Source organism: Canis lupus, chromosome 12 (assembly GCF_048164855.1).
Source record: "Canis lupus baileyi chromosome 12, mCanLup2.hap1, whole genome shotgun sequence".
In the NCBI taxonomy this organism is placed as follows: domain Eukaryota; kingdom Metazoa; phylum Chordata; class Mammalia; order Carnivora; family Canidae; genus Canis; species Canis lupus.
In genome coordinates this window covers 26,215,541-26,238,693 of record NC_132849.1, presented here as the reverse complement: position 1 = coordinate 26,238,693, position 23,153 = coordinate 26,215,541, and the positions used below count along the sequence as shown (strand labels likewise).

The 23,153-nt window shown below is 39.4% G+C and overlaps 1 protein-coding gene across 2 annotated transcripts in view; it reads right to left on the bottom strand.

Moving 5' to 3' along the window:
* Positions 1-2,073, bottom strand: part of KDM3A (lysine demethylase 3A) — a 53,506-nt gene extending 51,433 nt beyond the window's left edge. For both annotated transcript variants that reach the window (XM_072770113.1, XM_072770114.1), the window contains exons 1-2: positions 1,936-2,073; positions 1,074-1,289 (exon numbers count right to left, since the gene is read on the bottom strand). In XM_072770113.1, the coding sequence (XP_072626214.1) occupies positions 1,074-1,259 (186 nt within the window). In that variant the 5' untranslated portion in view covers positions 1,260-1,289; positions 1,936-2,073. The remainder of the gene's footprint in view (positions 1-1,073; positions 1,290-1,935) is intronic.
* Positions 2,074-23,153: the final 21,080 nt, after the last annotated feature.

Sequence of the window (23,153 nt, the reverse complement as noted above, 5' to 3'; positions counted from 1 at the left end):
TGTGTCAGAAATCAACATGTATTCAACTGCCAATGCTAAAACTTCCTCCCAATCTGAATATAGTTTTCAAGAAAAAGCAGTAATGACCAAGTGAAGATGCTGAAACATATCCACTACCCAGGGTGGAAATCTCTTCTGTTCTAACAGGCTTCCTTCAAGTTATCACCACTTTGGAGTCTTTGTTAGGGACCTTTCTCCAGTTATTTTTGCACAAAGGAGTCTTTGTTGGTAGAACAGCTTCCTTACTGGTTGTTCCCAGACAATCCTTTGCCACCAAAAATTTTCTATTAGACAGTACAATTAGAATTCCACCTCTTTTTGAAAAGATGTAACTGAAAAAGGTTCTGAGTGTCGTTTTGATTAAAAATCACTGTCCACACTTGTACTAGTTTCTCTCTCTCCACCCAAACACCAAAGTGGAATATATTTCAGAGCCATTCCTCTAACACACCATATAAGGGTCGGCTCCACCCCTGCCCTCCATATATGGTCAAAGCCCACACCTACCTACGGACTCCTCACAGAAAAGACCTGGAACCCACTTCCACCGTGACCCACCATATACGGACAAGTACCCACCCTAACATGCCAAACAGAACTAAGCTCCTCCCTCTTCATTCACTTCATTTCCAACAAGTCTGAAAGTTTAACAAGTTGGCCCAAGAAATTAGGAGGAACAAACAAACCAACCAACCACCCGAAAGCGCTAGCCATCAATTCTTAATGATTCCTCACATCATCTGGGTACCTGACCAATCTTAATATTCACGATACTCCCCCTTCGGAGGAGTAACCATACAGTCCTATTAGGGCACAGAGCGGGCAACAGCGAAGCGTGTCTGAGCAACCCCAAGGCCGTCATTAAACACAGGCAACTGTAGGCCAAACACACCTCGGTTCTACACAACCATTTCAAAGACTTTCAAGGTCTCGTTTTCTGCACCTTCAGATCAGATGCCAACTTTCTGATCTCGCCCTTTCAGAAAAGGGGAGGGGGGGGCCCCCCGCTGGCTGTCTCGTTACCAAGGTAACTACAAAACGTCCGACAGCTGAGGCCCGGGAGCTGATTTTACCTTCAGGTCCTTCTTGGTAACGTCGGTGTGGGAGACGGCTCGAATGGTCCCCGAGACCCAGGGCCACTCGGCGACGCGCTCCACGTCCCAGCTGTCGTGGCCGCCGTCGCCGCCGTCGGCTGCGGACAGACTGAGGAATCGCTTCCCCACCAATACTGGCCAACTTTCTCCGAGCGTGAGCACCATGGTTTCCACGCCTGCAGGAAGGGCTCCTCCCTGCAAAAATACAAAAACAAAATGCGGTGGGGGCTGCCGGTGGGAGGGGGTCGGGAAAAGAGGACGCGGGGGAAGCGGCGGCGGAGGGGCGGACGGATGGGTCCCAATCCGCTCGGCTGACGAGACCCGCGGTGGCGGCGGCGGCGGCGGCGGCGGCCGGTGCGAGGGAGGACCCAACACCCGATCTCCACACTGGCGTCCTCCCCCGCCCCCCGGATCCCTCCCCCACCGCAAACACGGGCCCAACCGCCGCGTGACCCTCGTTCTCCCAACTTTCGCTTTTCCAAAACCTTAAACCTAAACGAGGAGGGCGTGAGGGGAGAATTATCTGCAGCCGAAGTGGATTTTAAAGTGTTGCCCCCCCGCCCCCCCGCTCCCCCGCTCCGGGAAAGAAAAGGCCCGAAGCGAGGGCCCCGTCTGGGGCGGCCGCGTCCCCGCCCCGGGCGGCCCCACGGGAGGGGCCGGCCCGCGGTTCCGCACTTGCCCCGCCGCCCCGCCCCGCCCCGACACGGCGCTCTCCCGGCCGCCGACCCCCGGGCGTCCGTCGCCCCGGCCTGCGCCGCGGCGCGGGGGCGGCGGGGCCGCGGGATCGGCGCCTTCATCTTTCTTCCTCCTCTCCCCTCAGCCGAGGCCGCGGCGCTCTTACCCCGCCTCCTGCCTCCCTGAGTCACCGGCGGCGGCCGCCGTTTCCAGCCGCCCAGCTCTAGCTCTGACTTGGTTCAAGAGCTCTCACAAGACACGCACAGCCTCTCGGGCCCGCCCCCTCGGAGCCGCTTCCGCCGCTCATTGGCCCAGGCCAGGAAGCTGGGCGAGGCTCCTGGGTAAACAACCCGTCGCCATTGGCCGGCCTGGCGCAGGCGGGGCGAGAGAAAAAAACAATTCCTTGGCTGCCTCCTCCCTCTCCCCTCCCCCTTCCGACTCCCGGACGACCCCCATTAGGTTAAAGTACACAGAGCGTAAGCGAGAGATCCCTCCGCCGTAGCCATTCTTTCCATTTGTTGCCTGCGGTATGCAAAAGAGTCCCGCGAAATCGCTTATCAACTTTAGGGCCCAGAGGAAAACTGCAGGGGTGCATAGATAAGACTGAATGACGGGCCCCAGAGCTGTATGTGCCTATTGGATTGCTCTTCAGTTGCGTAGGCTGTCGACGGAAGATGGGCTTTCCACTTGGCGGAAGAATCTCACAGGAAAGGGGTGAGGGCGGTGCAGAGTCAGCGGGGGAGGGAAGGGACGGGAACGTGCGGTTTCAAGCGTACTCAGCTAGGGGGCGGAGCCACCGGGCTCCGGAGGCTCTTGCGCAGGCGCTTCGCGAAGCACAGGCTGGAGTTTGGGCTGCTGGGCGAAATGGCCGCGGGAGGCGCAGGCGCACGTGGTGTTATTCGTGGAACGTCTGAAGTCCGCCATTTTGAAGGGAAAATGAAGAAAGGCATGGAGTCATTGGGAAATGACGTTCATCGAATCTAGAGCAAGAGAGGCCATTCAGTACAATGCAGAATGGGATTTTTTTTTTTTTAGGTAAAGGGAAGAGAAGATATTATGAGTCTTATATAGAAATTGAAGGACTAGATGAAGGCCATAATGATGCAAGAAATAGGAAGAGGTGACTTTGAAGGACAAAGGAGAAAAAAGGTGATTGTGTCTATTGGACCCGAAGTTTTTTGGCTGAATGAAGAAGAAAGAGAATGAAGGAATTGGAGGCCCCTTGTTTAATAAAGGCTAGAGCTTGACATGGCATCACATTTAATCCTTAAGATAAATGAAAATTAAGTGAATAACTCAAGGTCCCAGCTTTACAAGTGTGAAACTGGGAATCAGAAGAAGTTCAGAAAGGTTTTCAAGGGGTTATAGAAGCAGGCTAATTCCGGGTATTGACCTTTAACATATATGTTCTGACTATATGACATTCAATACATTTTTAAGTCTAAATACAAATTGTAGAATTAAATTGGATTTATAATTCACAGACTATTAGGAAGGGGGGGAAATGGAACAAGGAAAACCTATCCAGTCCAAAAAAAGTCAGAAATGAGAGCAAAAAGAGAAAAGGAAACAAGATGGAAGTACAGTAAATAGAAAAAAATAAGACGAGAGAAGTAAGTCCAAACATCAATATTTACAATAAATATAAATGGGTTAATTTTACTCGTAAATTAAAAGACACACTGGATTAAAAACAAAATCCAGCTATAACTTGATTGCAAGCAAGCTCCAATGACACAGAAAGCCTGAAAATACTAGGTTAAAAGATGGATATAGCAATGTTAATATAATTGAAAAGAAAATCAAAAGAAAAAAGGATTTTATATATATATATATAAAAGATTTACTTATTTATTTATTCGTGATAGACATAGAGAAAGAGAGAGGCAGAGACACAGGAGGGGGGAGAAGCAGGCTCCATGCAGGGAGCCCGACACGGGACTCCTCTGGACTCTGGGATCGTGCCCTAGGCCAAAGACAGGCACCAAACTGCTGAGCCACCCAGGGATCCCTGGATTTTATATTAATAAAGGATAAATTCTACAAATATACACCCGAACTCCTGTCACTCTAAGAACATAGCTAAGACTAAATATTAGAATTATGGGAAATTTTTGACAATTTGTAATAGAAGCAGAAGATACAAATATATAACTATCCCGGAAATAGGTATCTCAGATTTTAAAAATAAGTGGGGGTATGGAGGACTTTGATTACATAATTAACTATTAATTGGAAAAACAATCACTAGGGATGAGTTCTACCAAGGTTCAAAGAGCATATAATGTTATACTTGTGATTCCAGGACATAGGAAAGATGGAAAAATATCTGAAGCATTTTATAAAAACTTGCAAAACTCTACTATCAAATCTGGGCCAGGAGAATATAAAAAAGGAAAAGTTTAGGTCAATGAGGCTCATGAACATAGACGGAAATTTTTTATATAAAATATCAGCAAACTGGGACAACTGGGTGGCTCAGTGGTTGACCATCTGCTTTTAGCTCAGGTCTGATCTTGGGGACCTGCGATCAAATTCCATATCAGGCTCCCAGTAGGGAGCTTGCTTCTCCCTCTGCCTATGTCTTTGCCTCTCTCTGTGTCTCATGAATAAATAAATAAAATCTTAAAAAAAATAAAATTTATCAACAAATTAAAACCAGTATTCTTTAAGTCACCATGATTAATTAGGATTATCATATGAATACAAGGATATTTCAAGATTAGAAAATTACTACAATTCACCAAATCAGGTTAAAAGAGAAAAATCATATGTTCATTTTAGTAGAGGCTGAAAAGACTAAACATTCCTATCATACACTGAACTACCTAGAATGTCAGGAATGTTAAGAGACACACATAGTTATACTAATGAATTTTTTAAATAATCTTAAACTTCCCGGAGACTTATATCTACCCTAGAAAAACATCCACAGATGTAAACTAGGAGACATCAACAAGTTTGTTCATTTCAGCATTGTTTGTGGTTGTAAAAACTTCAAAATCTAAATGTACTTCAGTTGGGGAATGAATAAATAAAATGAATACATGGAATGTAATACATCTAACAGAAAGCTGTAGAGCATTTGGAAATGAATTATATTTATATTTTTTTTAGTGAAATATATTTAGATGTACCAATCAGGATAGATTAGCAAAACACATTTTGGATGAAAAAGTCGCATTTCATAATATTTGAAAATGTGCACCAATGGTATATATGTTCTATGAAACATATACTTAACCTCATGATAATAGTTGAGGGGCACAGTAGAATTGGGGGTATTGGTCAAAGGTGATTTAGCATTATTTGTAATTCTCTCACTTTTGTAAGGCAGATGTATTCATGTTGCTTTTGAAAGTTAATTTTTTAAAGATTTATTTATTTATTTTAGAGAGAGAGATTGAGTACATGAACAGGAGGAGGGACAAGGGAAGAGAGAAAACCCACAAGCTTGATCCCAGAACCCTAAGATCATGACCTGAGCCAAAACTGAGTAAGCCGCCCAATCAACTGAGCCACTCAGGCACCCCTGAAAGTTAATTTTCAAGTCCTATGAATGGTTTCTACTACATTAACACCCAAAAGCATTTATGCCAAGTTGTTAAAGCTAATATTAAGAGTGAAAAAGTTGGTGCAATATAAAAATTTTTTAAAATCAAAAGAATTGCTATTTCTTTAGCATCTACTGAAACATACAATGAGAAAAAAAGGAACTATTTATGATCTTGAAAACTAAAAATACTTAAGAAAAAAATAAGGTGAAATCAATAAAACGTATATGAGGAAAATTGTAAGACTTTACTGACAGGCATAACAGAAGATTTGAAAAGTTCTGTTTCCTTATATGACTTGGTAAAAATGTCGATTCTCCTTAAACTACAATATGATGAAAGAATCAAAATAGAAATATAAAATTGTTGGGAATATATAAGCAGATCCATGCATATATAAAAATTGGTTTATGATTAATACAGCATTACAAATGAGTGTAAATAAACTAATCAATATATGCTTTAAGTTATATGGATCAAAGAGCTAAATAAAAATTTAGTAATTAAAATTTATTTCCCTTTCCTTCTCCCTGCTCTTTCCCTTCCTCTTCCTGGACATTTCAGTCCTAAAGGCAGTAAGAGTGCAAAGCAAAGTATGACTTCATAAGGACAGGTTGCCTGATATGGAATGATCGACTAGAAATAGTAAAGAGTAGTAGCCTGACATGGAGAGGGAGAGGCCAAGTTGGGTGAAAAAGGTAGACACACAGAAGGTGAGCCCAGCAAAGAATATCTAGAGCCCAAGTGAGGTGAGGAGAGCATTCATGAATGGGAGTCACCTAGGGTGATATGTTAGAGTCCAATCAGGGTGAAGAGACTACCCACATTGGGAGGAAGCCTGGCACAGGGTATTAGAGCCTAAGGAAAGTGAGGAGAGCATTCACACAGGGACCTGCAAAAGACAGTGAAAAGACCAAGAGAGATGTTTCGAGCAGGAGGAGAACCAGGAGAGAGGGCATCCTGGAAAGAAAGCAGGACAGAATACCAATTTGGAGAACTATTCAGAGAAATCAAAAGATATGCTGAGGTCAAGGCAGATAAAGAACTGAGCAGCAGATTATTGACACTGCCAACACATATGTTAGCCTGGAGGTATTATCAGAAATCACTTCTGGTTAATAAGTTCCAGCATACATAAACCTTCCAGTCAAAATCCTGTCACTAACCAGTTGAGTTGACTTTTACCCCAAAGGACATCAGAAGTTTCTAAAAGTCTTTAAGAAAGTTAGCAACTAGTAATATAGAATTCATTTGGATCTTGATTCCTCAACTGCAAAACAATTAGAATACAATATTTCCTGTCTAAATCTCCTTTCCTTGGGCACATGGGTGGCTCAGTTAGTCAAGCATCAGATTGTTGATTTCAGCTCAGATCATGATCTCAGGGTCATGAGATTGAGCCCTGCATCAGCTCTGCCCTGGGTGTGGAGCCTGTGTAAGATTCTCTCTCCTTCTTTCTCTGCCCCTCCCCCCTACTGCTCATGGATGCATACACACACACACACACACACACACACACTCTCTAAAAATAAATAAAATTTTAAAAATTAAAAAAAAATCTTCTTTCCTTAAGTAGGACAAGAATGGTGTGTTTATATGAAAATGTAAATATCTTATGCTATTTCTGTTAATGCAATGCACCTGTGACAATTAATGAAACAAACAGAACATCAGTACTAAGCTCCTTGCTTCTTTTTTATAAGGACTTTTCCTGTTCACTCACATCTAGAGAAATTCACAGACGTTAAGTGAACAGTTTCATTGGTTTTACAAAGGCCTACATCCATATAACCTACACCCCTAAAAAGATATGGAATAGGGATCAGCCAACTACAACCCACAGGCTAAATCTGGTCCACCACCTACTTCTCCAAAGCCTGTGAAAATTGGTTTTTACATTTTTTTCAAGGTTTGAAAAAATTCAGAATAATATTTTATGACCATAAAAACTATATAAAATTCAAGTTTTAGTGTCTATAAATAAAATTAGGACACAGCCAATCCATTTGTTCATGTTTTATCTATGACTAATTTCATGTTACAATGGTAAAGTTAAATAGTTGCACTAGAGATCACATGAACCTCAAACCTAAAATATTTACTCTTCATCCCCTTACAGAAAAAGTTTGCCAAACCATGGTAGACAACATTCCATCATCCTTGAATGTTTCTAAGTGCTTTTCTCAAGTCAATACTCCTGCCCAGAGTAACCTTTGTTCCAATTTATATCCACATAAATTGGCTTTGCCTGTTCTTGAATTTTATTTAAATGACATAATACAGTATGTACTCTCATGCCTAGCTTCCTTTACTCAGCATGTTTTCAAGATCCATCCATGTCATTACATCTATAAGATGTTTACTCCCTTTCATTGATAGTATTCCATTGTCTGAATATGCCGTAGTTTCTAAACCCATGCTCTGTTGATGGATATCTGAACAGTTTTCAGTTCTTGGCTATTATGGGTAATATAATTATGAATCTGTTTGACTTTAAGTCTACTAAGTTTTATTTTTGTTTGTCTTATCTGTTCTGCCTTTATATTTTCTATATTTCAACTCTGCTATTCCTTATTCCTTCCTTCAAAGTCAACTTTTGGCCAATATAATTTCTCTTCAGCTTAAAGAACTTTTATAATGGATTAATTATTTTTCAGCAATTTAGATAGCATAAGGTTCAATCAAAGGAGTAATGTAATAATATGCACTGTGCAATTCTGCCCACCTATAATACTAAGCCAAGATTGATATATACTCCACTTAGTTTCATTACCTGGGGTTTCCAAATGTGTGATTTGATCAACAAAAAGAAAATATGTACACAATGTCAAGCTGTTTTTCTTTTTTGTTTTTAAGAGCAGCTCAATGATTTGGGGAGTACTACACTATAGAGAACATAAGGGGAAAGATACAAAGTGGTATTCAGCACTGATGTCAGGACTCATCTCACAGTTACAACTAATAATATTAATTTTTGGATTATTCATTTTGTTTTAGAACATACACCAAAGCCATCAATTTAACTTGAGGTATATAAGCAATACATATACAATTGTATGAAGAATACTTTCCATAAGTAACTACATTTAAAAATGTTAAAAACTGAGTAGCAGTGCTGATTTGTGTTTTGACTTAGTGGAATAAGAGGAGACCAACATTCAACTAGAAAGGATTATACTGATAGTAAAGCTCTTAAATATGTCTTCCTCTCCCCTTGTTCTTACCACAAGCTTAACTATGCTCTGTAAGGATTCATTATGAGAAAAATGTCAGTCACAGCTTTAAGACCTTCTTTGGAAGGAACTAATAAGAAAGAAAGTTGGAAGGTGAGGCTTCATCTTTGTTTTCAAGTAAGTGATCTTAATTTTTCTTCTCACAGAATAAGTTTAATTTTGGTTTATTGTAAATATAACCAAACGATTAGTTTTTGAAGCCCTTCAGATAGAGCCCAGCACTTCTTTTATACTGATGAACTTCTTTTAGTAGATCTTACAGTACAGATCTGCTGAGATCAATTATTTCAGCTTTTGTCTATTTAAAAACTCTTTAATTTCACTTTCATTTTTGAAGGCTATTTTTGCTAGATATAGAATTCAGGATTGACAGGATTTTTTTTTCATTTAAAATTAAAGATGCCAATATATTGGTCTCTTTGAATTATTTGAGAGAAGGTCAAGACCAGGACTAAGGCAAGATAAGTGAGGTATTTGCTGAGGTACACAAAGAGACAGCATCCATAAATGCTGCTGTGCTGAGCTATTCTGGAATCTGAGGGAGAAGGAAAAATCAGTAATACCATCTCTATCATTATATAAAATTTTTAGATTTTGCTTATTATGGATTTTTTGCATAACCTGGTTTTATAAATATTTCATTAAAATGTTATTTATCATAATTGCTGAGTTTTTGGGGTACCCCTTTTTTGTGCCAAGGGCAAGTTCCTCATTTGCCTCATTTGTTTCACTCTAGTCCTGACCTTCTGGTATCAGAATATTTAACAGGACTTGGAATCTGAATGTCTGGAAGATTCATCTTCCTTTTCTTATCTATCCACAGATGTCAGCAGATCCTGTGTGACTGTATTCCAGGGGGTCCTGTTGAGTTTTTCTATCTCCTCTGAGCACCAGATATTGCCTGATACTCAGTGTAAGGCCAGGAATGCTTGTGGGGTTTCTTCAGGGGGCTCTCTGAGATTGCTTGTCTCTACCCACTGGGAAACTGCTCCTTCATATTCAGTGTAAGGCCCAGAGTGATTTTCCATTCTCTCATTTCACACTCAGACATCAACAGGCCTAACACATTTGTGTTTCAGAGAGGTCTCTCAAATGGCCTGTCTTAAACTTTCTTCTGAGAAGTCAGTGAAAAGGTCTATGGAAAAGAGTTGGCAGTTTGGTTCAAATTCCCCAGTGTCTTCACATTCTGAGAATTCTAAATGGTCATTCTAGTACACATCCTGTCTTTAAAATTTATTTAAAATTCAGCTATGTTCCTCTTGCCTGCATCCACAGATGCTTCCTTCTGCTGTTTCTGCTACTCTACTACCATGAATGAAATCATCCATGGACTCTTTTCTCCTAAGAAGTCTTGCCATTTCATGGATTTTCATTTATTAGGTTGTTTTGAGAGCTTCTAATGGATTTAACCATGATTCTGTAGATTACTCAGCTCATTCTCATCATTACAGTGGGAATAACATTTCTTAAAGATTTCTACATCCCAAGTAGAAAGCAAAAGGCAATTGTTTGCTTTTATTACTCTTTTGATAACAACTGGGCTGACTAGAGCCACGGTTTGAAACTTTTGGCCCTTGGGTGATCATGATCCCTGATATAAAAGCCTTTGACTCAGTCTTGAGCCCAATATTTATGCATTCCCTGCATTTAAATCGGGCATGCCTGCCTTCTCATTCAAAGATTCTGCCTGGGGATTTTTGTATCCTGTCTTATTTTTCTTTGAATCTATGCTTACTATACTTACTAGTTAATAGCAGTTGCTCAATAAATATTGAGTTGACCCTTGACAGTTTGAATCTATTGCTTCCAAATTCCTTGCTGATTCTTCTTACATGTATACTCTGAACCAACTTCCTTCTTTACACAGTTCTCCCCAGGTTATCTGAGTACTTGCTTTTTTCTCTGTAATGCCCAGGATCAATTTATAACTTAGTGGACATGACCAGGCATGGCTGCGAGGAACCAGAGATACCAGGGAGATCTGTGATATCAGATGTTCCAGGAAGATTTCTCAGTTGAACACAGCAAAACCACAGAAAAGTCTGTCCACATATACACAATAGGAAAAATCAGGGAGGCTTGCCATTCAAAAACAGGGAACAAATATCTGGAAGGAAAAAGGGAGAAGGCAGGGCAACATGCCTAATTGAACCAGATAGAATTCACCAATGAAGTCAGCTAGTCCTCAGGTTTTCTTTGCTGGTTTTTGATTATTGATTCGCTCTCTACTTATTATAGGTCTGTTCAAGTTTTATATTTCTTCTTCACGCAATTTTAGTGGTTCGTATGTTTCTAGGAACTTGGCCATTTCATGTAGGTTATCTGTTTTGTTGGTGTACGATTTTTCAGAGTATTTTCTTATAATTATTTTATTTCTTTAAGGTTGGTAGTAATAGCCCCACTTTCACTTCTAATTTTATTGAATCTTTTTTTTTTTTCTTGGTTACTGTAGCTAAAGGTTTCTCATTTTGCTGCTGTTTTTCAACGAACCAACTTTTGGGGTCATTAACTCTCCCTAGTGTTTTCTAATCCTTATTTCAATTATCTCAAATTGTTATTATTTTCTTCTTTCTGATAGCTTTGGATTTAGTTTGTACTCCTTTTCCTAGTTTCCTAAGGTGTACAATTATTGATTTGAGATCCCTTACTTCCCTTGTGCATATTTTTTGCTGCATGCTCTAAGTTTTGGTATGTTGTCTTTTTGCTTCCATTTGTCTCAAAATATTTTCTAATTTCCTTTGTGATTTCTTCTTTAACCCAATGATTATTTAAGAGTGTTGTTTAATTCATACTTCATAAATTTTCTTATTTTTCTTGTGTTAATGATTTATAAGTTTATTTTGTTGTGGTCGAAGATTATGCTTTGTGTGGTTTCAATGCTTTTAAATTTATTGAGACATTTTGTGGCTGCTGCTATTCTGGGAAGTGGGGGATAATGGTTAGGTAAGTAAAAATCCCAAACAATGCTATATTACAAAAAGTTAGTAGCTTTTTTCACCATTAGCATTCCTCTGGTTGTTATAAGTTTTTATTATGTTCTAGAGTTCTGCAAAAGTTCATTCAGTTTTTACAAACTTAATCATTACTTTAAAAGAGGAACACAGTTTTAAACCTCCCTACTCTTCCATTCAGTCCTTAGTGATATTTTGATTTTCATGCATTTTATTTTTACATATATCATAAGCTCCCGGGATCCCTGGTGGCACAGCGGTTTGGCGCCTGCCTTTGGCCCAGGGCGCGATCCTGGAGACCCGGGATCGAATCCCACGTCGGGCTCCCGGTGCATGGAGCCTGCTTCTCCCTCTGCCTGTGTCTCTGCCTCTCTCTCTCTCTCTCTCTCTCTCTGTGACTATCATAAATAAATAAAAATTAAAAAAAAACCCATATTATCATAAGCTCCCAAATACATTTTTATTATTTTAAGTCAATTATCTATTAAAGAGATTAAAATAATAGGAAAAATCTTAGATGTTTACCCACATAATTACCATTTCTGGGTTTTTTTCATTCCTTTATGTCAATCCAGGTTTCCATTCAGTATTTTTTTTTTCTGCCTGTAGAACTTCCTTTAACATTTCTTGTAATGTCACTATGCTAGTGAGTTTAAGTAATTTGATTATTATGTACCTCAAGATAGTTTTCTTCATGTTCTTATGTTTGGAGTTCTTAAGTTTCTTAGATCTGTAGATTTACAAATTTCAAATAATTTTCAAAGAAACTGATCATTACTTCAAATGTTTTTGTTTTATTTTCCTCTCTATCTTCTTTCTCATACTCCAATTGCACATATATTGGGCCCACTGAAGTTGTCCCACAGCTATTTGATGCCCTGTTAAATCATTTTTCAATCTTCTCACTCTTTTATTTTAGACCATTTTTATTGCTATGTCTTCAAGCTTACTAATTTTTCTTCTGAAGTGTTTAGTCTGCTGCTAATCTCTTCCATGGTGTTTTTAATTTCAGATATTGTTTTTTATTATCTCTAGAATTTTAACCTGGGTCTTTTGCATATTTTTCATGTGTCTTCTTCACATGTTTCTGCTTTACTCTTTCTCCGTCATCATATGGGATATATTGATAATAACTGTTTTAATGTCCTTGTCTACTGATTCTATCATCTATGACATATATGGTTCTGTTTTAATGGATTTATGTTTCTTCTCATTGTGAATGGTATGTCTGGTGGGTTTTGAATAGATGCCAGACTTTGTGAATTTTGCTTTGATGGATCCTAGATATTTTTTGTATTCCTACAAACAGTCCTGAGTTTTGTTATAGTGTTTTATCACACTATTGAGGCAATTAGCCTAAGGCTTATTTTGCTCTTCTGAGAACTTTACCCAATGCCCCATGAATGTTGATGTATTTTACTCTTCCTGGTACAATCATTGGCTATTCCTGGTTCTCTGCAAGCTCTGATGATTGTGCTCCTTTCAGACAGTTATTTCCCTAGTTCTGGGTAGATTACTTATGCATATGCTCTGGGTATTTAGAGCATTTAGCTAACCACTCAGAAAGGACCTTTTACAGTTATCCAGAACCCTTTTCTTGTGCAGCTCTTTCCCCTCTGGTACTCTGCTCTGTGAATTTTAGCTGCTGCTTTAGCCACCCCAATCTCCTAATTCTATCTGTTCAACTGAAGGAAACCCATGGCTTGGCCTGAACTGTGGCCTAAAAACTCTAAAAATGTAAGCTTAGGCAATTGTAGGGCTCATCTCATTTGTTTCCCCTCTTTCAGAAGTCATGGTCTTGTGACGCATAATGTTATGTTTCAAACCTATTATTTCATATATTTTGTCTGTTTTTTTTTTTTTATTTGTTTCAGGCAAGGGGTAAATCTGGTTCCTGATATTTCATTTTTTCCAAACCATAATTTCACCAAACATACAATTCATATCAGTGGAGAAAAAGATGAATTATTCAATAAATGTCATCAACACATCTTAATCAGAGTCCTAATTTGCAATCATAGAATCCAGCTGAGATAGTTTAACAGAAAAGAAATGTATTAAGCAATATTAAGTAGATTAAAATTGTCTCTAGAAGGGTCGCTGAGTTAGGCTTTGAGGTAAAGCATTTGAAAACTAAGTTAGCGGGCAGCCCTGGTGGCTCAGTGGTTTAGCGCCGCCTTCAGCCCAGGGCCTGATCCTGGAGACCCAGGATCGAGTCCCACATCCAGCTCCCTGCATGGGGCCTGCTTCTCCCTCTCCCTCTGCCTGTGCCTGTGCCTCTCTCTCTCTCCCTCCCTGTGTCTCTCATGAATAAATAAGTAAAAATCTTTAAAAAAAAAAAAAAAGAAAGGAAAAGAAAATAAAACTAAGTTAGCCTGTTTAACTGCTCACAGGGATGGTTGCAGCACTTCTAGTGTTGGCACCACACTTTACAGCATAGATGTGTTGTTGCTGCTAATGACTTCTTATCTTTCTGCTGTGCTTCATTACCTTCCTCAGGAACTATATTTAGGTAGTAGGACCTGTTTCCCCATGATGCTCTTTAACAAATCAAGACCTCACTTGCACATGCCTAGTTGATGAGGCCTAGGTCATGTGCTTTTCTTCTACCCACAACAGAAGGTGGGGAATTGAAAGTTGCCTCATACTTTGAGAAGGCAGGGCAAATAACATGAAAACATTCCCAAATACAGAAATGAGATTCAAATCACATTGGGTGGCCACATATACGGCAAATGATGCCACAGCAAAAACTGGATTGCCATCTGAAAAAAGATAAAGTTGAATCTGTACCTCATATTTTACACTAGAAGTTGAAAGATTTAAGCAAGAAAAAAATAAACTGTAACAATACTAAGAGAAAACTAAGAAAAAATTTAAAATAATTTACTTTTTTTTTGCATCTCTATCTTCTAATTAAATATCTAAGAGCTTACAGATTTAAAATAAACAGCATTGAAATAACCAATGAAATGAACACAAATCCAACTCAATGACTCTGCCTTAGAAGTAAACTACACTAATAGCATCTGGGAGGTGTTCCAAAGATTCTACAAAGCTTCCCATCTGTATGACCAAGTATCCATAACCAATTGACTGCATTTCTGGGTCCAACCCCCTCAGGTCTCTACTTTTGTTATCATGTACATCTCCCACAGAGCCTTTTAGCCTCTAAAAACTTTCTGGGGGTGAAAGGATCTTTCTCATGGAGCTATTAACAGTGCTACTGAAAGTTCTTAATTGCACTGGTGAAACAACAGACACAAGGAGAGACACTTGTACAGTGGAAATAACAAGGGCTTTGACTCATGCATGAGCCCTGGGTCATGCCCTGGCTCCATCATCCATCATTTACTGGATGATTGGGCACATTACCTAATCTCAGTTTTCTCACAGATAAGATTGCTCCAGGAAGACCTACCACACACAGTTTATATATATACATATATATGTATAAAATTAATTCATAATATATATATACTTATATATAATGTTATTTTCATTAATTGATGAAAGTTAATATTCATCATTCATTATTATTCATTAATGAAAATAACATAAATACATTATTTTCATGAAATAAGAGATGTTTTAGTTATGCATATTTTAATGCATACATATGCCCAACAGTATTTATAAAATTGATTTTAAAATAGCAAAGTAGGGCAGCCCGGGTGGCTCAGCAGTTTAGTGCCGCCTTCAGCCCAGGGCCTGATTCTGGAGACCCAGGATCGAGTCCCTTGTTGGGCTCCCTGCATGGAGCCTGCTTCTTCCTCTGCCTGTGTCTCTGCCTCTCTCTCTCTCTCTCTCTCTCTCTCTCTGTGTGTGTCTCTCAGTAATAAATAAATAAAATCTTTTTTAAAAAATAGCAAAGTATCATAGCACTTTCCTTTGGAAAATGAGGAAAATCATCCTTCTAAAATGTCAAGGAAGACAGGGTTTGCACTGTAGAAAAGGATCAGGTACATAAGGCACAAAGTGTCATACATTTTATACTATTAAGGACTCAAAGTTGAACTGATGAGACCAAAAGGTTAAGAAAATTAAGATAGTAAAAGGTTTTCACTGTTAGTGATTTTTAACAGTGATAGCCTTTCAGAACTCCACCTGATTTGCCTAAAGTAAGAGAGGTATTCCCCTCATTTCTTATCACAAAGCTCTGGAAAGTAAAACTGGTTTTATCCATTTCATATTTAGGGAAACACAGGTTTCATCCTTGCTGGTTTAACAGGAGCTATAGGGAAGTTATACCTAATCTTTGAAAGTCAAGGAAATACCTGTGGAAGGAGCCTCAGTGTCCATCGAAAGATGAATGGATAAAGAAGATGTGGTTTATGTATACAATGGAATATTACTCAGCCATTAGAAACGACAAATACCCACCATTTGCTTCAACGTGGATGGAACTGGAGTGTATTATGCTGAGTGCAGTAAGTCAATCGGAGAAGAACAAACAGTGTATGTTCTCATTCATTTGGGGAATATAAATAATAGTGAAAGGGAATATAAGGGAAGGGAGAAGAAATGTGTGGGAAATATCAGAAAGGGAGACAGAACATAAAGACTCCTAACTCTGGGAAACAAACTAGGGGTGGTAGAAGGGGAGGAGGGCGGGGGGTGGGGGTGAATGGGTGACGGGCACTGAGGGGGGCACTTGACGGGATGAGCACTGGGTGTTATTCTGTATGTTGGTAAATTGAACACCAATAAAAAATTAATTTATTAAAAAATATAAAGAAAGAAAGAAAGAAATAGAAAGTCAAGGAAATATTTATGGAAAAAAACTATTGAATAAACCACCTTAAATATTTTTTTCTGTTTAAACATCTTACTTCCAAAAAAAAGTATATTTCGGATTATTTGACTTAACTGAATTTGGTTGTTAGAACCAATAATAAGGCAGATTTGAAGACATAGTTGCCATGATGAGAGGCTCTAGAAAAGTGGAATCCTCTCATTGGCTCACTTTATCTGCCATGTGGCATCTTCAAAACCATCTTTTATACCACTACACACCTGCTAGAATGGCCAAACCCCAAAACACTGACAATATCAAATGCTAGTGAGAATGTGGAACAACAGGAATTTTCACTCATTGCTAGCAGGAATGAAAAATGGTATGGACACGTTGGAAGACAATTTGGCAGTTTCTTAAAAAACTAAGCACATTCTTACCGTGGGATCCAGCAATTGTGTTCTTTGATAATTCCCAAAGGAGTTGAAAACTTATGTCCACACGAAAACCTGTGCATAAATGTTTATATCAGCTTTATTCATAATTGCCCAAACTTGAAAGCCATCAAGATGTCCTGCAGCAGATAAATGGATAAACTGTGATATACACATATACCCAGTCAAGTACTTGAAAAGGAATGAACTATCAAGCCATGAAAAGACATAGAAGATTCTTAAATGCATATTACTAAATAAAAGAAGCTAATCTGAAAAAGTTACATTCTGTATAATCCCATCTGTATGACATTCTGGAAAAGGCAAAACTATGGAGATAGTAAAAAGATCAATGGTTGCTGGGGATGAGGGTGTAGTAGAGAGAGATGAAAGGATAGAGCATATAGAATTTTTAAGGTAACAAAAATAGTATGATACCACAGTGACGGATACATGTCATTCTACAATGTCATATACATTGTACATAAAATGTACAACACTAAGAGTGAACATAATGTCAACTATGGATGATTATGATGTGTCAAGTGCAGGTTCATCAGTTGTGACAAATGTATCATGGTGGTGGGGAATGTTGGCAAAGTCAGATAATTCCTATTCACCTTTGAAACACAGCTCCAGTATCATATTTTCTGACCCTCCCAGGGTAGGCTTCAAGCCTTCAATCTCCTGCTCTCAACACTCAGAGATTAGGGTGGGTGTGTGGAGAGGGGGAATAGTCACCAGAGAGGGTGATGAATGCTATATGATGGGGGAAGTAGAGGCTTCTGTCCGAGCCCCAGTTTTGTGGAAGAAGTGACCAACTGTTAGGCAGGCAAAGAGGGAATGGAGAGACAATTTTAGGCTACAGAAAGAGCATGTCCAAAGGCTCAGAATAAGGAGGCTAAAGAGTTGTACTGGACCAGATAGAAAGGGAAATAAGGTGCTGCATAATGTTTTGAAATATTTAACTCCTTTATTCTCCCCAAATTTCTCTCTTTCTCATTCTCCTATGAAAGTCCCCAAGCCCATACTATTAACTCAGGAATAACATAATTTGTTGGCAGAAGTGAAGTGGATCACTATGAAGTAGAAGCTTTAAGAACTAGCCCATGGTCTCCACATTCCCTTTCCCTTAGCCACAATGGCCTACAATATTCCATATAGAGGCTGCTCCATAAGCATAGATCCTGAAGTGAAAAGAACATAGCCTAGTCCTCAAAAACCATATAGCATGGGGGAGAAATAATCTTTGTTGCCATAAGCCATTGAGATTTGGGAGTTATTTGATACTGCAGCAGAACCTAGCCTGTCCTGACTGATATACTCACTTATTAGTAATACATATCTAACCACTAAGCAGGGTTACTGAGATTCTGGGCCTCAAACTTGGGCAGTATGCCTGCAGTTATTACACTCATAGCAATATATAACACTGTCTCTTCATTTATTATTATTATTATTTTAAACTAGATCATGTATTGTGACTAATCATTGAAATCTTTAAGATGAACTGGATCCTGCAACATCTGCTCTCTTGGGTTTATGTGTTAATCCTTTTTTTTTTAAGATTTTATTTATTCATGAGAGACACAGAGAAAGAGAGAGGCAGAGACATAGGCAGAGGGAGAAGCAGGCTCCTTGCAGGAAGCCTGATGTAGGACTCAATCCCAGGGCTCCAGGATCACACCCTGAACGAAAAGCAGACGCTCAACTGCTGAGCCACCCAGGCATCCCTAGGTGTTATTTCTTCATGGAATCCATGCCTAAATCAGCAGCATACAATCTTTAGATGCCTCATTTGACTACTGCCAGTGGTGTTTCATCTTTGAACCTTAGCGCTCTAGTTATACTTTCTCATCTACTTGGTAGGAAAGCCACATTTGCCACAGGTCAACTGAGGATGGTAGACCTTAAAGCCAAAGCAGTGGCACAACATGTGTGTCTCATTGCCATGCTTTCCAAATCATTGCTTTCTCTTTGTCACTGTGATTCTGCAGCTGAGACAAAAGAGGCCCAAAGAGTAACACTGCCTCTTTATATAAACACAAGAGTTGCAGCACGCAGCAACTCAAACAACATACACAATTTTTTTTTTTTGATAGTTTGACCTCATTTCTGTTTCAAGCCTCTATTCCATCAGGGTGCTATAAACTCCAGTGTAGAGTTGAATCTAAAATACTATATCCTGAACATACTTCTAAGATAGTAGATACAGATTTACAGAGTGACCTTCCTAATTCCCATTGCTCCCTTGATTAGACTTCTCCTCTGACTTCCATCATATTCTGAGTAAAACCCAACCCTTACCACAGCATGTACCTCCCCTTGGGCTGGTCTGCCACTCTCCTGGTCTCTTCTTCTACCTCCTAGTATCATCCACACAGGCCTTCAGCCACTTCCCAGACTCACCAGCTGGCTCCCAAGTAGAATGGGATGCCACCTGCAGTTGAATCTGGAACTCTGTTCTCCTGATCTTCCCATGACAGGCTTCTCCTACTCATGTAGATCTCAACTTAGCATTTATTTCTTAGAAGGCCCTTTCCTGAAAAACCCTTCTCTGAACTTCCCCCCTTCCCCCCACCTCCCATGAACACGTTTATTTATGGAATTTATCATTACCTGAATTTATCCTGTTGATTTATTTACTTGTTATCCATCTACCCTCTTTCACACACCAGACAAAGAAGAAATATGTGTCTTATTAACTATAGAAAACCTGGTGAAAACTCTGCAGAAAAGGGTTTTGACACACGGTAATTGCTCAATTTTGGAAATATTATCAATATCTTAAAGAGTCTTGATACATATTGTCAAAATGCTTTCCAAGCAAATGGGACAAGTTACATTCTTTTCCTGCACTCTTAATAGTATTGGATAAGGTTTACAAATTTTGATTTTTGCTAATTTGCTATTGACCAAATTTGAATCTGATTGTTTAGAATCTGCTTTTCTTTGATTACTAATAAGGCCGAATATTTCTTACCCTTTCTCTAAAAATTGTTTATTCATATCCTTTTTCCACTGATCAGTTAGGGAGCTACTGTTTGTCATGCTAACTTATATGCCTTCTTATTATAAAAGCTGGAATTTTAAAGATCAGTGACCTTCTGTGAGCTTGAATCTATTTTAAAGTATATCACTGAAAGCCGGGATGAACACATACACACAAAAATGGTTTGTTTTGTTTTGCTCATTTGTTTGTTTTCATTATGGGGGGGTACATCCCTAGTTAATAAGCCATGTCAAGGGGATTATTAAAGGGATAAACAAAATACTTTTCACAATATAGTAAAATAGAGATAGGAAGCTACAAAGTGAGTCTGGTGGATAAGCAGACAGAAGCCCTAGAGCAGACTTCAAAATAAGATTGAAGGTGAGTTCAAAGGAATTGCAAATCAAGGTCTCTATATGAGACCATCATTAGATGAAGTTACAATTAATAATATTAAGGCTAATTTAATAGGTAAAGTAACTATTACTTCAAATTATTGTTTATTAATTCATTGAAATCATGCTTATTAAATCTGTACACATGAGCCATTTTAATGAAAAGTTGACTTGGTGGGTATTTTGTAACTGCCCCTCCAGATTTGCCCCCTCCTATTTCTGTGCCCAAGAAGACCAGTCCTCAGATTGGAAAGGAGATTGGGAGGTAGGAGGAGAGAGCAGTTGGGAGTGTTTATTCCCCAATCTCTTCCTTCCCTGCTGGACTCTGATTTAACTACATTCCTTTAGTGGAGGTCATATCTCCTGCTGGGTGGCACTCTCCTACAACCACAGCTGTTCCTTCTGGGCCCCAGTAACCTCTTCTTCCTTTTGTCCCTTGAGAGGAGGGGTGAGGAGCATGATGGCTCTACATTATTGCCAAGGACCACTGTCCTTGTAGTCAACCTTAACCCTGTCCTCATCCCGTAGATAGTCACTTCATTACATGCTCCTCAGTTATCCCACTTGAACCTGCCATTTGCTGCCAGGATCTTGACTGATAAAGGATGTTCCTTATTTAAAAGGAAAGGAGGAAGGAAGGAAGGAAGGAAGGAAGGAAGGAAGGAAGGAAGGAAGGAAGGAAGGAAGGAAGGAAGGGAGGGAGATAAAATTAATAGTTGTACTACCAATGGTGGAAGTATAACGTATACAGAGAGGAAATAATCTCTTAAAAATTAGCCTTACAAACCTCAACAATGACAAACTTGATGATGTATCTCCCTGTTTTCCTTGAACAGCTCTCTCTACTTCCATTGTGTCTTTATTTCCTGTACCTCTCTTTGTTATGTATGTTGGCAAAGACAACTAGTTGTCTATGCGTAACCATTATCCTCTTTTAGTAATGAGTCCCCATGTTTTAGCTGGGCCCATAGCTGTCCAGGTCAAGGTTAAGTTTCTGAGCCTTCCCTATAACTAGATGTGACTGAGTGTTGCCTAGTAGGACATGAACAGAAACCACAGATGTACCTCCAGGTCATGCCTTTAAAGGGCAGGCATGACCACCACTTTCTCCTCTCCCCTTCCTCCTGGATGGAGTGTTATAGGGTGACCAACAATTCCTGCTTGTACAAGTTCCTGAGACTCAGGACTTCCTGAGCTAAAACTTGGTAAGGTCTCAAGTAAACCAGGATGAGTTGGCATCCTAAGTGTAAATGTGATGGTAGGTACTGGAGTAGCCATTTTGGAAGCTATTGAAGCACTGGCCCTCTTACACCATTGAAAAATATACTCTTGGGACACCTGGGTGGCTCAGCAGTTGAGCGTCTGCCTTTGGCTCATGGTGTGATCCTGGAGTCCCAGGATCGAGTCTCACATTGGGTTTCCTGCATGGAGCCTGCTTCTCCCTCTGCCTATGTCTCTGCCTCTCTCTCACTCTCTCTCTCTATCTTTCATGAATAAATAAATTAAATCGTTTAAAAAATAGAAAAATATACTCTTAGTTTGTTCAGGCTATTACTATTTTGGTTTCTCTTACAGTGCTAAACCTATATCCCAACGAATTCATATTTTTTCTTTTTTTTTTCTTTCTTTTTATCTTCTCCTCCTCCTCTCCTTATTTGTCCCTCTCTCCATTTTTGTCATCTTCTCCTTGAGAGCACATACTCCTTACTGGAATATGGTAATATTTTTTGTTAAATTTACTTAAGTTTTTATTTATGTTGTATTTTTAAAAGATGGCCCACTAAACACATAATAACCATATGACCCTGCAATCCCACCCTTAGCTATGTACATACCCAAAATAATTGAGAATAGATGTTCAAATAAAAACTCATAGATGAATGTTATAGCAGCATATTCATGGTAGTCAAACGTTGGAAACAATCCAAATGTCCATCAACTGGTGAATGAATAAATATATGTGCTATATCCATACGATGGAATATTATTTGGCTACAAAAAAATAATGAAGTACTGATACACACTACAATATGGATGGACCTTGAAAATATTGTGCTAAGTGAAAGAAACAAAAGACCAGATATTCCATTTATATGAAATATCTGAATATGACATTCTACATAGACAGAAGTAGATGAGTGATTAAGGAGAAGGAAATGGGGAGTGACCATTTAATGCATACAGGGTTTCTTTTTGCAGTAATGAAAATGTTCTGGAACTACATAGTGGTGATGGTTGAACAACACTGTAAACATACTAATTTCACTGAATTGTACAATTTAAGATCGTTGAGATGGGATCCCTGGGTGGCGCAGCGGTTTAGCGCCTGCCTTTGGCCCAGGGCGCGATCCTGGAGACCTGGGATTGAATCCCACGTTGGGCTCCTGGTCCATGGAGCCTGCTTCTCCCTCTGCCTATGTCTCTGCCTCTCTCTCTCTCTCTCTCTCTCTCTCTGTGACTATCATAAATAAATAAAAAATTAAAAAAATAAGATCGTTGAGATGATGAACTTTATGTTCTGTGAATTCTGTGCACATACACACGCAAGTTTATATAAGTGGTGCCGTGAAAGTTGAGGAAGGTGGTTGAGTTTCCTTCCTTCCTCCAATAGGTTCTTCTCACTGTTTTACCTTGCTTATAAATTCCTAGAGAGCTAGGGCAGTAACATACCCAGAACACAGTGTTCCATCGACTTTCACCACAAACCACTGGGCCCCACTCCTCCACTCTCTTTTTTTGGGAGGGCTCTCTGTTTGCCCCTGTACTGTATACTGGGCACTGGACTCCATTTGCAAATGTCAAAAATTAGGGGAATATTCTCAACTGCAAAGGTCTAACATGGTAGAAGTTCCTCTGAGGTAGATGTGAATGATCCATCCCTAATATGAGTTAGGGCTTAAAGAGTTAGGGACCTTAGGATGGATACTAGGTTAATCCTTATAGGGGATATGGTAGACAGAATAATAGCCTCCTAAAGACATCCATGTCCTAATCCCCAGAACCTGTTAATAAATTTTTTATATGGCAAAAGGATTCTGTAGATACGATTAAGTTAAGGATCTTGGATGGAGAAATTATCCTGGATTGTCC